Raw genomic sequence first — 14,820 nt, forward strand, 5'->3', positions numbered from 1 at the left:
GATAGCTGGGAGTGGTGGGTGTGGAGTCAGGCGCAGAGAGCAATGCTTCCAATGCATACGTTTATTAAGCTGGGTCTAGCCAACAAACAGGCAAAATGACCAATAAACAGGTATGTCCCCAAAACCAGGGAAAATAACAGACAGCAAAATACGTAAGCAAAACAATTTCACCACTGACAGTGAGAATAAGCCCGCACAAAAGCAGACGGGCCCTAGAAGTTTAAATAGGCCATAATTAACAACAAATAAGTAACAGGTGAAAACAATCAGGACAAAACTAACAGAAAAGAAAAAATAATCGGTGGCGGCTAGTAGACCAGTGACGACGACCACCGAGTGCCGCCCGAACAGGGAGAGGAGCCACCTTCGGTGGAAGTCGTGACAGTCTTGGCCTTTTTTAATTTGTTTAGAGAAAAACAAGAAATGGAGATATATATATAGTGAATCATCTGAACCTCGTAAAAAAAATGGAGATATTACTTTTAGGCCATATTGCCCAGCCCTACAGCCATATATGCATTATTTAATCAATTATACAATCAATTTGACTTTGTTTTTACAAAACAACATAGTGGTAATAATTTATTTGAATGGTAAATCTCTGTTGATAAACTAGGTAAATTAAGATTTAGCCTAGGTCTATTCACAATACAGGTGAATTCATATGATTCAATAGGAGAGTGTGCATGCATTCAGTTATTGAGGGGCAGCAGGTAGCCTAGTGGTTAGCGCGTTGGGTCAGGAACCGAAAGGTTGCTAGATTGAATCCCCGAGCTGACAAGGTAAAAATGTGTCGTTCTGCCCCTGAACAAGGCAGTTAACCCACTGTTCCTAGGCTGTCATTGTAAATAAGAATTTGTTCTTAACTGACTATCCTAGTTAAATAAATGTTCAATTAAAAAAATAATTGAGCTTGTTTAAACTGATTTCATGAGGCTACAGATGACAAACAGTACCTCCAATTTAAGACTTATTTTATTGGCAACTGCTAGGAGAACATATTATTTTATTGTATAACATTTGCATAGAAGAAGCGATCTCTTCTTTTATAAAAGTGTATGCTGTCTCTTAGAAAGTTATGACATCATTCACATGGCTGTGGAATCTGACATTGTGGCCATGGAATCTAGTGGAAACCAGACGGGAGGCGAGGGAGATGAAGAAGTGAATTACTTTTTGTTGGCAAGGGAGACAAAGTCAATTAATAACGTTTTTGGTGACAATCAGCTTTGAAATCAGCATATTTTGCGTTATGTTTGCATATTATAACAAACAAAGTACTAGAGTAGTGAATTCATCTGTAAACTAGGAAGGAAATTTAGCCTTCAATTAAAGCTGAAAGATACCGGCATTGTCTTGCATTGTAAAAGTGTTCTAGCCTGTAAGGACATTGTTTTGCGAACAGTAATGAACAGTGTCAACATTTCTACATATGGTGTTGCGTTATTGAGGGGTGGCAGGGTAGCCTAGTGGTTAGAGCGTTGGACTAGTAACCGGAAGGTTGCAAGTTCAAACCCCTGAGCTGACAAGGTACAAATCTGTTGTCTGCCCCTGAACAGGCAGTTAACCCACTGTTCCTAGGCTGTCATTGAAAATAAGAATTTGTTTTTAACTGACTTGCCTAGTTAAATAAAGGTCAAAAATTCAATTGTGTTAATTTCTGTGCAGCATGAGTGGGGAGGTAACAATGCAGCCCAGACAGCTCTAACAATGAATGAGGAAGTAGAGCAGGTACTTTGCTTCACTCCGCTGATAGACAGACTCAATGCCGAGAAACACATTTGACAGAAGTACTGAATGTATTTTTATTTTATTAGAAAAGTATGAGTAGTTTCGGTATATCTTGGAACACTAGTGTACAGTGACACCCTGGGAAATGCCTTATGGGTTTCTACATGCTTTTACAATAGTTTTTTTAATCATTCCTGGGTCTTCCTGGCAAACTGGTTCTCAACTATGTGAATCTGTGATCCCAGATAAGAATAATATTGTTCTATAGAAAGCAGTTAAAGCACAGACATGGTATTCACAGGTGTATAGTTTATGTAGTTCCCCTTTAGGGTTTTCTGTCACGCTGTTATCTTGGTGTCTTTGTGCCAAGCCAGGGATGAGAGTAACTGACATCAGCTAAGCACATTTACATGGCTAGCCAGTGTCTCATGTTGTAAATGTGTCTGGAAGGTGTGTGTGCTATACTGTAGGTCAGGTATGGGTCCATTGAAAGGGAGTATCTCTCTGCAACTGAGTCCATTCCTTCCTAACCTCTCCTTTGTTTCCCGTATCTGTGTCCAACCCAGAAAGCAGATCAATGGCTGAGGTGTCAGGGAGGCAGAGATACTGAAAGGGCTCCTAGCCACCTGGTCTGAGCCCCAGCTTTTAGTTTCCACTCATACTTTGTTCTCCTTTTACAAAAGCAGGGGCTGTGGCAGAGCCTTGTCTGGGCCCCTTCAGCTTGGGCTGGGGGGGTGAAGATGTACTTTGTCAGGGAATATTTATTTTGAGGACGTTTGAGTGGGCAGAAAGAGACGGATGGACGGACAGACAGATCAACCAAAGGTCTTGCTCTTTTAATCTGTCAACACACTTTTAATCAATCCACACGTGCATTGTTTTATGTCAGACACGGTTTTCATAGCCGTCTGCCCTGAGATGTTGCCTGAGCCTCTCCTAGCCAGATGTGGGGCTGAGAGGGAAGGAGGGGTGAAAGGGTGCAGACAGGAGGGTAGGGAGGGGCAATGGGGGTAGCAGATGAAGTGTTGACAGGTGTAGAGGGGTTTCCTGGTCTGGAAAAAGGCGTCTCTCTCAGGTCTAATCTCACTAATGAGAGAAACTCTGGCACTGACCTAGCTGTCTCTCTCAATCTCTCTCTCTCTCACCCTCACTCTGTCTCCTCTCTTTCTCTGTCTGTCTCCCTCTCTCTCTCTCACCCTCACTCTGTCTCCTCTCTTTCTGTCTCTGTCTGTCTCTCTCTCTCGCGCTCTCTCTCATTCTCACCCTCACTCTGTCTCTCTCTCTTTCCCCCTCTCTAGTTCTCTCTCTCCATCTTTGCCCCTGTGGCCTTAATAATCCCTTTATCCACGGTGCATTGAGTGCTTTGGGGTCTATAACTGTACTGTGTCGTGCTCTACTATGTTATACTGTGCTGTGCGGCCCAGGTTGGCTTAGGTGTGATTTGAGCTGACACGGTTGGAGGTGCGTGAGAAAGAATCTCACTGCCCGAGTGCTGCCTGTGAGAGAGGGGTTATTATTTCTTTGTATAGCGTTTGTATTGCAGTGCTGGTTTCCTAGAGTGAGAGAGTGCACAGTTTGTGGTATGTCATTGAACTATGCTCAGCTCTACTGTGCTGCTGTGTTCTGTGCTAGCCTGGCCTGGGTTGGCTTGTGTCTTCCCCTGTGCCTGCTGGTTGGCTGTGTTAGCTTTGGCAAGTGACTGTGCCACTGGAGGACAGCTATGGTGGTAAGGGAACCGTGACTCAGACTGGCATTCCAGAGGAAGATTCCTGATATCCCACAACCCCATGCATTGTTCCCAAGGCCAAGGGCTTACGCTTCCTCAGGAGGAAGCCTGCCAATGGGGTGAAGGCCCTTAACTCTCTCACCCCCAACTCCCTGGCTGTCTCCCCCTCAGGGAGTTCTACCTCTCTCACCCTCTTCCGGCCTCAGCCCGGTGTTCCGCCTAAAGATGATGGATAGATGCTTTAACTCTGTATCTCTCTATGTTGTTATATTTTTTTTGTGGTCTTGTTTTATTTTGGTGTGTGTGCGTGTTCCTATAGCTACCTCTGCATCTATTTCACAGCTGGAACTAACATTCTTCTCTTTTACCTTTAATCAAGTCAGCAGATCCCATCACTCTCACTGTTAACCCCCCACACATACATATATGCATACTGTAAATTTTAAATGAAATAGCAAGTCTCAAATAGCCACCTGCCCCTTTTAATAGCTGGGCAACGGCACACATTTCAGCAAATAAACCACTGTTTCAAATAAACAGTGGGTTAATTGTTTACGAGGTTTAATGTTTTATTTGTAACATTCAATAATCCAGTAATGACTGGAAAAATGATTGCAATCAGCTTATTTTTTGGGCTTCTAACAGCTGAGAACTGCTACTGGTATGCACAAAAACAGTCAACAACTTCGGGAGTACAGAGCCCTAGAAATCGGTAGAAGTAAGCACTGTCAAAGAGGAGAATAATTATTCTCAATTAATTATGTATATTTTTTTAAATATAGGCATACTAAGACAAAGCAAACGTGACACTGTGTAAATGACAACACATTAGTGCAGGAAATTAATAAATTGATAAAAATGCTGAAAGTGAATGCTGAAATTGAACATGAACTAGAAAATGAGCAAAGGTTGTGTGCACTAAGGAAATAAGTTAGAAGCCTGGCTCAAATAGAAGCCTGTCTCTAATAAGTGCCTATTGTGTTCAGTGATTTAAGCAAATAAACACCTGGGCTATTAATTAAAGTTTTACAGTACCTTAGTTTACGACACTTTCTATTTCCCCTAAATACTTATTAAATACAGTTCCCTAAAGGAGTGTTGTTTTAACCTATGAACTTTACTAAAGATAAGAGTTTGTTTTTACTCTTAGATTCTACAGTCATCCAGGGCTTAAATGTCTGACTTAGAATATGTGGACAACTACAAATGCCTAGGTTTCTGGTTAGACTGTAAACTCTCCTTCCAGACATTAAGCATATCCAATCCAAAATTAAATCTAGAATTGACTTCCTATTTCGAAAACAAAGCATCTTTCACTCATCCTGCCAACCATACCCTTGTAAAACTGACTATCCTACCGATCCTTGACTTTGGCAATATCATTTACGAAATAGCCTCCAACACTCTCCTCAGCAAATTGTATGTAGTCTATCACAGTGCCATCTGTTTTGTCACCATAGCCCCATACACCACCCACCACTGCAACCTGTATGCTCTCGTTGGCTGACCCTCGCTTCATATTCGTCGTAGCACGCGCTCCAGCAGGTATATTTCACTGGTCATCCCCAAAGCCAACTCCTCCATTGGCCGCCTTTTCTTCCAGGTCTCTGCTGCCAATGACTGGAACAAATTGCAAAAATCACTGAAGCTGGAGACTTATATCTCCCTCACTAACTTTAAGCATCAGCTGTCAGAGCAACTTACCGATCATTGCACCTGTACACAGCCCATCTGTAAATAGCCCACCCAACTACCTCATATTGTTATTTTTTTGCTCTTTTTGCACCCCAGTATCTCTACTTGCACATTCATCCTCTGCACATCTATCACTCCAGTGTTTAATTGCTAAATTGTAATAATTTCGCCACTATGGCCTATTTATTGCCTTACCTCCCTAATCTTACTCCATTTGCACACACTGTATATAGACTTTTCTATTGTGTTATTGACTGTACGTTTGTTTATCCCATGTGTAACTCTTGTGTTGTTGTTTTTGTCGCACTGCTTTGCTCTATCTTGGCCAGGTCGCAGTTATAAATGAGAACTTGTTCTCAACTGGCCTACCTGGTTAAATAAAGGCAAAATAAATAAATAAAAATGAGTATCTCCTCAGTTTAGTCCCTTGAGCTCAGAAAAGTCAAGGAGGCTTATAGGCCGACCACACCGCTCGCGTCGCGTGCGCCAACGAGCATCTGCGTTGCCAAGGGCTAAAATAGAAGTAATTCCTATTTCTGACGCAGATCGCGCTGCAAGTTCTGCCTCTCCCATCTCCTCATTGGTTTATAGAATGAGGTACCCACGTGCCATCTCCTCATTGGTTATACTCACGTGGGTGATTGAAAGACTAAATGTTTTGCTGGTTGTTGTGGTAATACTATGAAAGTTTAGATGCCAACCACCAAGTTCTAAGTTCAACGATAAAAAGGCCTGGAAGGAGGAGAGATGACTAGAAACGATTCGGTTGACCGTTTTATGTGAGGATTAATTGTCGGAGTAGAGGACCTTGTGCATTTCAGGTAAAATAACAACTCAATGTTTATATCCCAGGACAAATTAGCTAGCAACAGCGAGCTAGCTAAATAGGACAAATTAGATAGCAAGTGCAAGCTAACTAGCAATAGCGAGCTAGCTAAATAGGACAAATTAGCTAGCAAGTGCAAGCTAACTAGCTAAATTGCCATAAATGTTTAATGCTTTTCGACCTGTCCCCAAATTAATGTAATTGGGTCAGAGTTTGTTTTGAATTTTAACCTGCGTGTCGTGATCTCGTTTGGTGTAGGGGGACAAAATATATTTATGCACGATGGCGCACACGCGCAACCGGTTTGGGTTCCGTGTTAGGGTAAAAAAACAAGGCTGCAGTTGATGCTGCTGAAACTCCACATCTTTAGCTGGCATTTGGCAAAGCACTGGAGTCTTGCAGTCCCGTTTAAAGCAAATCAATCTTTATTTGCCACATGCGCCGAATACAACAAGTGTAGACTTTACTGTGAAATGCTTACTCACAAGCCCTTAACCAACAGTGCAGTTCAAGAAGAAGAAAATATTTACCAAGTAGACTAAAATAAAAAGTAATAATAAAAAGTAACACAATAAGAATAACAATAACGAGGCTATTTACAGGGGCATCAGTACCGAGTCAGTGTGCAGGGGTACAGGCTAGTTGAGGTAATCTGTACATGTAGTTGGGGGCGAAGTAACTGCATAGGCAACAAACAAACAGCGAGTAGCAGCAGTGTACAAGAGGATGGTCAACGTAAATTGTCCGGTGGCAATTTTTATGAATTGTTCAGCAGTCTAATGGCTTGGGGGTAGAAGCTGTTGGGGAGCCTTTTGGTCCTAGACTTGGTGCTCCGGTACCGCTTGCCGTGCGGTAGCAGAGAAAACAGTCTATAACTTGGGTGACTGGAGTCTCTGACAATTTTATGGGCTTTCCTCTGACACCGCCTATTATATATGTCCTGGTAGGAAGCTTGGCCCCAGTGATGTACTGGACTGGGCTGTTTGCACTACCCTCTGGGGCACCTTACAATCAAATGCTGAGCAGTTGCCATACCAGGTTATAATGCCTTCGCTTGAATAGAGATAGAGAGAGACATAGAAAAAGACAGGGAAAGGAAAAAACAAACATGTATCCATACACTCCTCCACCACTGGCCCCACTCACTCCTTCTGGCATATAGAGTCACTGAGTCTTGCAGCTAGCTAACCTTTTTATTCATATGCTAGCGTACCTGTAGACTTCCAGTCATTGCGCTAACGCTACAGTAGTTAGAATTAGCTCGCTAAACTACCTCTAAAAATGGTATCCACTAGTTCTGGGTAAGTAGAACAACTTAATTGACAGAATTTCACAATATCCCTTTAAATGGAGTGAGAGAGAGAAAAACTAAAAACTGAGAGAGGTTGTTAAGAGCTGAACTGAATATAACAGTTTGCCAGTGGAAGGGAGGACAGTAGCATGTGACCCAAATGTTGTTTGTGGCTACTATGATTTCCCATTGTAGTCAATTTAATTGCAGGAATTCCATCAATTATTTAAAGTAATTATTACCAATTTAGTAACAGAAAGAGTTTTAATCACTTAATAATTCATAAACTAAATTAAAATCAGGAAAATCACTACACATAATTGGTAGGACTACCTTGTTACTTACAGTGCCTTGCAAAAGTATTCACCCCTTGGTGTTTTTCCTATTTTATTGCATTACAACCTGTAATTTAAATATATTTTGATTTGGTTTCATGTAATGGACATACACAAAATAGTCCAAATTGATGAAGTGAAATTTAAAAAATAACTTCAAAAAAACAGGAAAAAAAACAGAAAAGTGGTACGTACATCCCCTTTGCTATGAAGCCCCTAAATAACATCCGGTGCAACCAATTAAATCAAATCAAATCAAATCAAATTTTATTTGTCACATACACATGGTTAGCAGATGTTAATGCGAGTGTAGCGAAATGCTTGTGTAACCTTCAGACGTCACATAATTAGTTAAATAAAGTCCACCTGTGTGCAATCTAAGTGTCACATGATCTGTCACATGATCTCAGTATATTTACACCTGTTCTGAAAGGCCCCAGAGTCTGCAACACCACCAAGCAAGCAGTACCACCAAGCAAGCAGCACCACCAAGCAAGCAGCACCACCAAGCAAGCAGCACCACCACCACCAAGCAAGCAGCACCACCACCACCACCAAGCAAGCAGCACCACCAAGCAAGCAGCACCACCAAGCAAGCAGCACCACCAAGCAAGCAGCACCATGAAGACCAAGGAGCTCTCCAAACAGGTCAGGGACAAAGTTGTGGAGAAGTACAGATCAGGGTTGGGTTATAAAAAAAATGTCTGAAACTTTGAACATCCCACGGAGCACCATTAAATCCATTATTAAAAATGGAAAGAATATGCCACAACAAAACTGCCAAGAGAATGCCGCCCACCAAAACTCACGGACCAGGCAATGAGGGCATTATTCAGAGAGGCAACAAAGAGACCAAAGATAACCCTGAAGGAGCTGCAAAGCTCCACAGCGGAGATTGGAGTATCTGTCCATAGGACCACTTTAAGCTGTGCTCTCCACAGAGCTGGGCTTTATGGAAGAGTGTCCAGAGAAAAAGCCATTGCTTAAAGAAGAAAATAAGCAAACACGTTTGGTGTTCACCAAAAGGCATGTGGGAGACTCCCCAAACATATGGAAGAAGGTATTCTGGTCAGATGAGACAAAAATTGAGCTTTTTGGACATCAAGGAAAACGCTAAGTCTGGCGCAAACCCAAAACGGAAAACGGATTCAGTCTTCCAGAGATTTGAGACTGGGACGGAAGTTCATCTTCCAGCAGGAAATAACCCTAAGCATACTGCTAAAGCAACACTTGAGTGGTTTAAGGGGAAACATTTAAATGCCTTGCCTAGTCAAAACCAATCCAATTGAGAATCTGTGGTATGACTTAAAGATTGCTACACCAGCGGAACCCATCCAACTTGAAGGAGCTGGAGCAGTTTTGCCTTGAAGAATGGGCAAAAATCCCAGTGGCTAGATGTGCCAAGCTTATAAAGACATACCCCAAGAGACTTGTACCTTTAATTACTGCAAAAGATAGCTCTACAAAGTGTTAACTTTGGGGGGATGAATAGGTATGTGCGCTCAAGTTTTCTGTTTTTTTTTCTTATTTCTTGTTTGTTTCACAATAAAAAATATGTTGCATCTTCGAAGTGTTGTGTAAATCAAATGATACAAACCCCCCAAAAATCTATTTTAATTCCAGGTTGTAAGGCAACAAAATAGGAAAAATGCCAAGGGGGTGAATACTTTCACAAGCCACTGTATGTGAACCTTCATTATCCTCCATGAGGGAGAGAAATTAGAAATGATCATAAATATATGTGGGTTTTTGCTAACAGAATGACAAGACATTAGGTCATTTTTCTTAAACTTACAGAAGTCAAATAACTTCTCCAAAACTAAATGTCAGTGTTGATATTAGTTGATAAGGGTCTTTAATGATACATTACTGTGTTATGTATTTCAAATACCTTTTGAGACCTTTTCCATATGAACCTTTACTCATTCCACATTTTTAAGATGGAACATTTTTAGAAAAATGTATGCCTTAATTTCCCCAAAATATAGACTGAGCTTTGTTTTTACATCCAATTTGATATGCTCCTATCAATTTCACATGTTAATCCTCATGGGTCTTTTTACGTAGAAATGTCTTCCACAGAAGACTACAAAGCTACTAATCAGAATCAGAATGACCTTTATTTGCCAAGTATATTTACATACACCCATAATTTGACTTAGTGAGAAGGTACTACCAGCAATAGAAAATATACTAACGGAATACAGACACAAGCCAACATAGACATCATACAGAATATACAATATCGGAACAATAAACAAACTCTGGAGTATAGGCTCATTGCAGTGGGAACATACCATTTACAGAGGGGGATTTACAGTTCCTTCAGAAAGTATGCATACCCATTGATAGAGATGAAATGGTAGGAACATTTCATATCGCGATTGTAGTGACCAAAATTATTACGGTTATCTGTATTATTGCGTTATTGTTAAAATGTGCTGGAAATGTTCAAAAAGTACTGATACACATACTGAAATCATTTCATCAAGTTTTATATTGAAAAACAACAACCAACTAAAGTTTCCCTAGTGCAGGTTTAAATGAACACAACCTTAAGTAAGCAAATTAAATAAACAAACAACAATTAGCAGCACTATGTACTTTTTGTGTGCAAAAATGTAAATAATAACATTAACATTAAAGATGGCACAATGTAATTATTTTCTTGCCTTTTTACCTGACTTACAGTTGAAGTCGGAAGTTTACATACATTTAGGTTGGAGTCATTAAAACTCGTTTTTCAACCACTCCACAAATGTCTTGTTAACAAACTATAGTTTTGGCAAGTGGGTTAGGACATCTACTTTGTGCATGACACAAGTCATTTTTCCAACAATTGTTTACAGAGAGATTATTTCACTTATAACTCACTGTATCACAATTCCAGTGGGTCAGAAGTTTACATACACTAAGTTGACTGTGTCTTTAAACAGCTTGGAAAATTCCAGAAAATGATGTCATGGCTTTAGAAGCTTCTGATAGGCTAATTAACATCATTTGAGTCAATTGGAGGTGTACCTGTGGATGTATTTCAAGGCCTACCTTCAAACTCAGTGCCTCTTTGCTTGACATCATTGGAAAATCAGAAGACATCAGCCAGGGCCTCAAAAAAAAACTGTAGACCTCCACAAGTCTGGTTCATCCTTGGGAGCAACTTCTGAAGGTACCACGTTCATCTGTACAAACAATAGTACACAAGTATAAACACCAAGGGACCACGCAGCCGTCATACCACTCAGGAAGGAGACGCATTCTGTCTCCTAGAGATGAACGAACTTTGGTGTGAAAAGTGCAAATCAATCCCAGAACAACAGCAAAGGACATTGTGAAGATGCTGGAGGAAACAGTACAAAAGTATCTATATCCACAGTAAACCGGGTCCTATATCGACATAACCTGAAAGGCTGCTCAGCAAGGAAAAAGCCACGGCTCCAAAACCGCCATAAAAAAGCCAGACTACGGTTTGCAACTGCACATCGTGACAAAGATTGTACTTTTTGGAGAAATGTCCTCTGGTCTGATGAAACAAAAATAGAACTGTTTGGCCATAATGACCATCTTTATGTTTGGAGGAAAAGGAGAGGCTTGCAAGCCGAAGAACACCATCCCAACCGTGAAGCACGGGGGTGGCAGCATCATGTTGTGTGGGTGCTTTGCTGCAGGAGGGACTGGTGCACTTCACAAAATAGATGGCATCATGAGAGAGGAAAATTATGTAGCTATATTGAAGCAACATCACAAGACATGAGTAAGGAAATTAAGGCTTGGTCAGAAATGGCAATGACAATGACCCCAAGCATACTTCCAAAGTTGTGGCAAAATGGCATAAGGACAACAAAGTCAAGGTATTGGAGTGGACATCACAAAGCCCAGACCTCAATCCCATAGAACATTTGAGGGCAGAACTGAAAAGGCGTGTGCGAGCAAGGAGATCTACAAACCTGATTCAGTTACACCAGCTCTGTCCAGAGGAATGGGCCAAAATTCACCCAACTTATTGTGGGATGCTTGTTAAAGGCTATTCGAAACATTTGACCCAAGTTAAACAATTTAAAGCACTGCTACCAAATACTAATTGAGTGTATGCAAACTTCTGACCCACTGATAATGTGATGAAAGAAATTAAAGGTTAAATAAGTCATTCTCTACTATTATTCTGACATTTCACATTCTTAAAATAAAGTGGTGATCCTAAATTACCTAAGACAGGGGATGTTTACTAGGATTAAATGTCAGGAATTGTGAAAAACTGAGTTTAAATCTAGTTTGCTGAGTTGTGTGTAAACGTCCGACTTCAACTTTACATATCTTAGATCACCTTTGGCAAAACATTTAATGCAAATGTTATCAGTGAATACACATTCAGTGTTAAGTGTTTTGTTCCCAGAATATTAACACATTGTTTTAATCAGAAGATAAAGGTGTGCAATTGTGTTCATTGTTTCAGGCAATCAGTAAATACTACTGCATGAAATTCTAAATCATTCCGTCAGTGTCATAACATGTCATACCATGTACATGGTTCCCCAACTGGCTGCCCGCATGCCGAATTTGCAAAACATTTTCGCTGATGGATTGTGATGATACAGATGAATGAATCCTGAACACGATGTGCTTGTTTTTTATTTAATTTTTTACAGGAATAGTATTTGATTTGATGTGTTTGAAATTGTTGTGTGAAATATGCATAAAGGGAGAGTAATTGCCCATAATTCTTCACCTTTGCATAGTTGTACTTTTAGTAGTATTTATTAGGATCCCTAGTAGCTGTTGGCAAGGCAGCACCTACTCTTCCTGGGGTCCAAACAGGGGTAGACATTTGTATCATCATTAGTGACTGCAAAGAAAATGTATTGATCTCCTGGGATTTTTTAAACACAGACTAACTTTCTGTTCTGTCTGCTTGGACTTGAGATAAATATGGTTGCGTTAATCTTTTTGCTGGCAGTCGTGTTGTTTTGATGAATGTATTTGCAATTTTGACAACTTGGAAAACACATGTACTGTCTTGCAAAAAAACACCGAGTGGATTGTTTTGAAAATTGACAACATTTTTCCAAAAATGCTTGTACGCGATTGAGAAAAACTGTAGTGTTGTCTTAGTGGCAGAATTAGCAAAGAGGACGCTGGGTCATGTGATTTATAGACCCACAATGCTATTGAAGCCACGGCGAGAGAGACCGCCTAATTTTTCGTCACTCCTTTACTGGCTGTCTCTCTAGATTAAAGAGTGTAATTCAAGGGGAAGAGATTAGTGCTGAAGTGGGACACAGGCACCACAGCTGAGTCATTCAAATCTAGCAGTCCATACACGTTTGATTCTTACCACGAGACTGACACCATTTCTGAATCTGCATAATTTCTTACATACTGTACATATACCAATCATGCACAGTGAAAGCACATATGCACACTTAGATAGGATATTACTGCCCTTAGCTTGTCTTGCTAATATGCAAGTTTTCTGATGAATGCTCCGAGATTTTTTGATGACAATTGTTGTTGTGTGATGTTATGTTAAGTGAATAGGCTCTATTTGTTAGGTGGGGTGGTTTGTGATGGAAGCTGACGGGTCTATAGGTAGTTCGCTGCTGTTTGGGGTGGTTTGTGATGGAAGCTGACGGGTCTATAGGTAGTTGGCTGCTGTTTGGGGTGGTTTGTGATGGAAGCTGACTGGTCTATAGGTAGTTGGCTGCTGTTTGGGGTGGTTTGTGATGGAAGCTGACTGGTCTATAGGTAGTTGGCTGCTGTTTGGGGTGGTTTGTGATGGAAGCTGACTGGTCTATAGGTAGTTGGCTGCTGTTTGGGGTGGTTTGTTTGGACTGTTTTTGCTGTTTTTTTTAACTGAGTTGATAGCACATCTTCTGTCGTCCCCAGGCTGAGGTGAACGGGGACATTCCTGCAGCCGAGGGACCATCAGAGAACGACAGTGGCGCAGAGATGACCAATGAGAACAGCCCGCTGACCGCTGCTGAGCCGCCCTCCCCCTTCAGCCCCAAGCAGAACGGAGACGCTGCCTCACCTGCAGGTCAGGAACACATACAACACTGATAATAGCAAACATGCATGGCAGCAAGACTGGAAAGGGACATTTAAAATATTTTAAGCTCTCTAGTTGATTTACAGTAGAGCTAAGTGATGAACAGAAATGTAGGCTATTTTACTGTTTTTAAACAACTACTGTAATTGACCTGACATCACATACAGTGGGGCAAAAAAGTATTTAGTCAGCCACCAATTGTGCAAGTTCTCCCACTTAAAAAGATGAGAGAGGCCTGTAATTTTCATCATAGGTACACTTCAACTATGACAGACAAAATGAGAAAAAAAAATCCAGAAAATCACATTGTAGGATTTTTAATGAATTTATTTGTAAATTAATCAGATAGTATAGTAATTCGACCATGAAGGCCTGATTCAAGCAGTCTCCTCTGAACAGTTAATGTTGAGATGTTTCTGTTACTTGAACTCTGTGAAGAATTTATTTGGGCTGCAATTTCTGAGGCTGGTAACTCTAATGAACTTATCCTCTGCAGCAGATGTAACTCTGGGTCTTCCTTTCCTGTGGTGGTCCTCATGAGAGTCAGTTTCATCATAGTGCTTGATGGCTTTTGCAACTGCACTTGAAGAAACTTTCAAAGTTCTTGACATTTCCTGCACTGACTGACCTTTATGTCTTAAGTAATGATGGACTGTGGTTTCTCTTTGCTTATTTGAGCAGTTCTTGCCATAATATGGACTTTTTCTTTTACCAAATAGGGCTCTCTTCTGTCTACCAACCCTACCTTGTCACAACACAACGGATAAAAAATATATATATATTTCACCTTTATTTAACCAGGTAGGCTAGTTGAGAACAAGTTCTCATTTGCAACTGCGACCTGGCCAAGATAAAGCAAAGCAGTGCGACACAAACAACAACACAAGAGTTACACATGGAATAAACAAACATACAGTCAATAACACAAAAGAAAAAAAGAAAGTCTATATACAGTGTGTGCAAATGGTTGGCTCAAACGCATTAACCTTTTCACATGTGAGTTCCAAATATCTCTAACGGTCGCCCCAGTGTGAGTTTTTTTATGCACGTGATGTCAGAATTCACTCACTTTTCCAAAATATGATTATTACGCAACAGGACAGTTAACATGCGCTTCCTGCTAATTATCTATAGGCTATGTTTGAACTTGTCAATTTCAAATTATTTTCGAAC

The 14,820-nt window shown here is 40.7% G+C and overlaps 1 protein-coding gene across 7 annotated transcripts in view; it reads left to right on the forward strand.

Annotated features, from left to right (window-relative positions):
* Positions 1-14,820, forward strand: part of dnmt3bb.1 (DNA (cytosine-5-)-methyltransferase 3 beta, duplicate b.1) — a 67,927-nt gene that overhangs the window by 9,626 nt on the left and 43,481 nt on the right. For all 7 annotated transcript variants that reach the window (XM_042303934.1, XM_042303938.1, XM_042303937.1 and 4 more), the window contains exon 3: positions 13,485-13,635. In XM_042303934.1, coding sequence (XP_042159868.1) covers positions 13,485-13,635 — 151 coding nt within the window. The remainder of the gene's footprint in view (positions 1-13,484; positions 13,636-14,820) is intronic.

This window comes from Oncorhynchus tshawytscha, linkage group LG22 (genome assembly GCF_018296145.1).
Source record: "Oncorhynchus tshawytscha isolate Ot180627B linkage group LG22, Otsh_v2.0, whole genome shotgun sequence".
Classification (NCBI taxonomy): domain Eukaryota; kingdom Metazoa; phylum Chordata; class Actinopteri; order Salmoniformes; family Salmonidae; genus Oncorhynchus; species Oncorhynchus tshawytscha.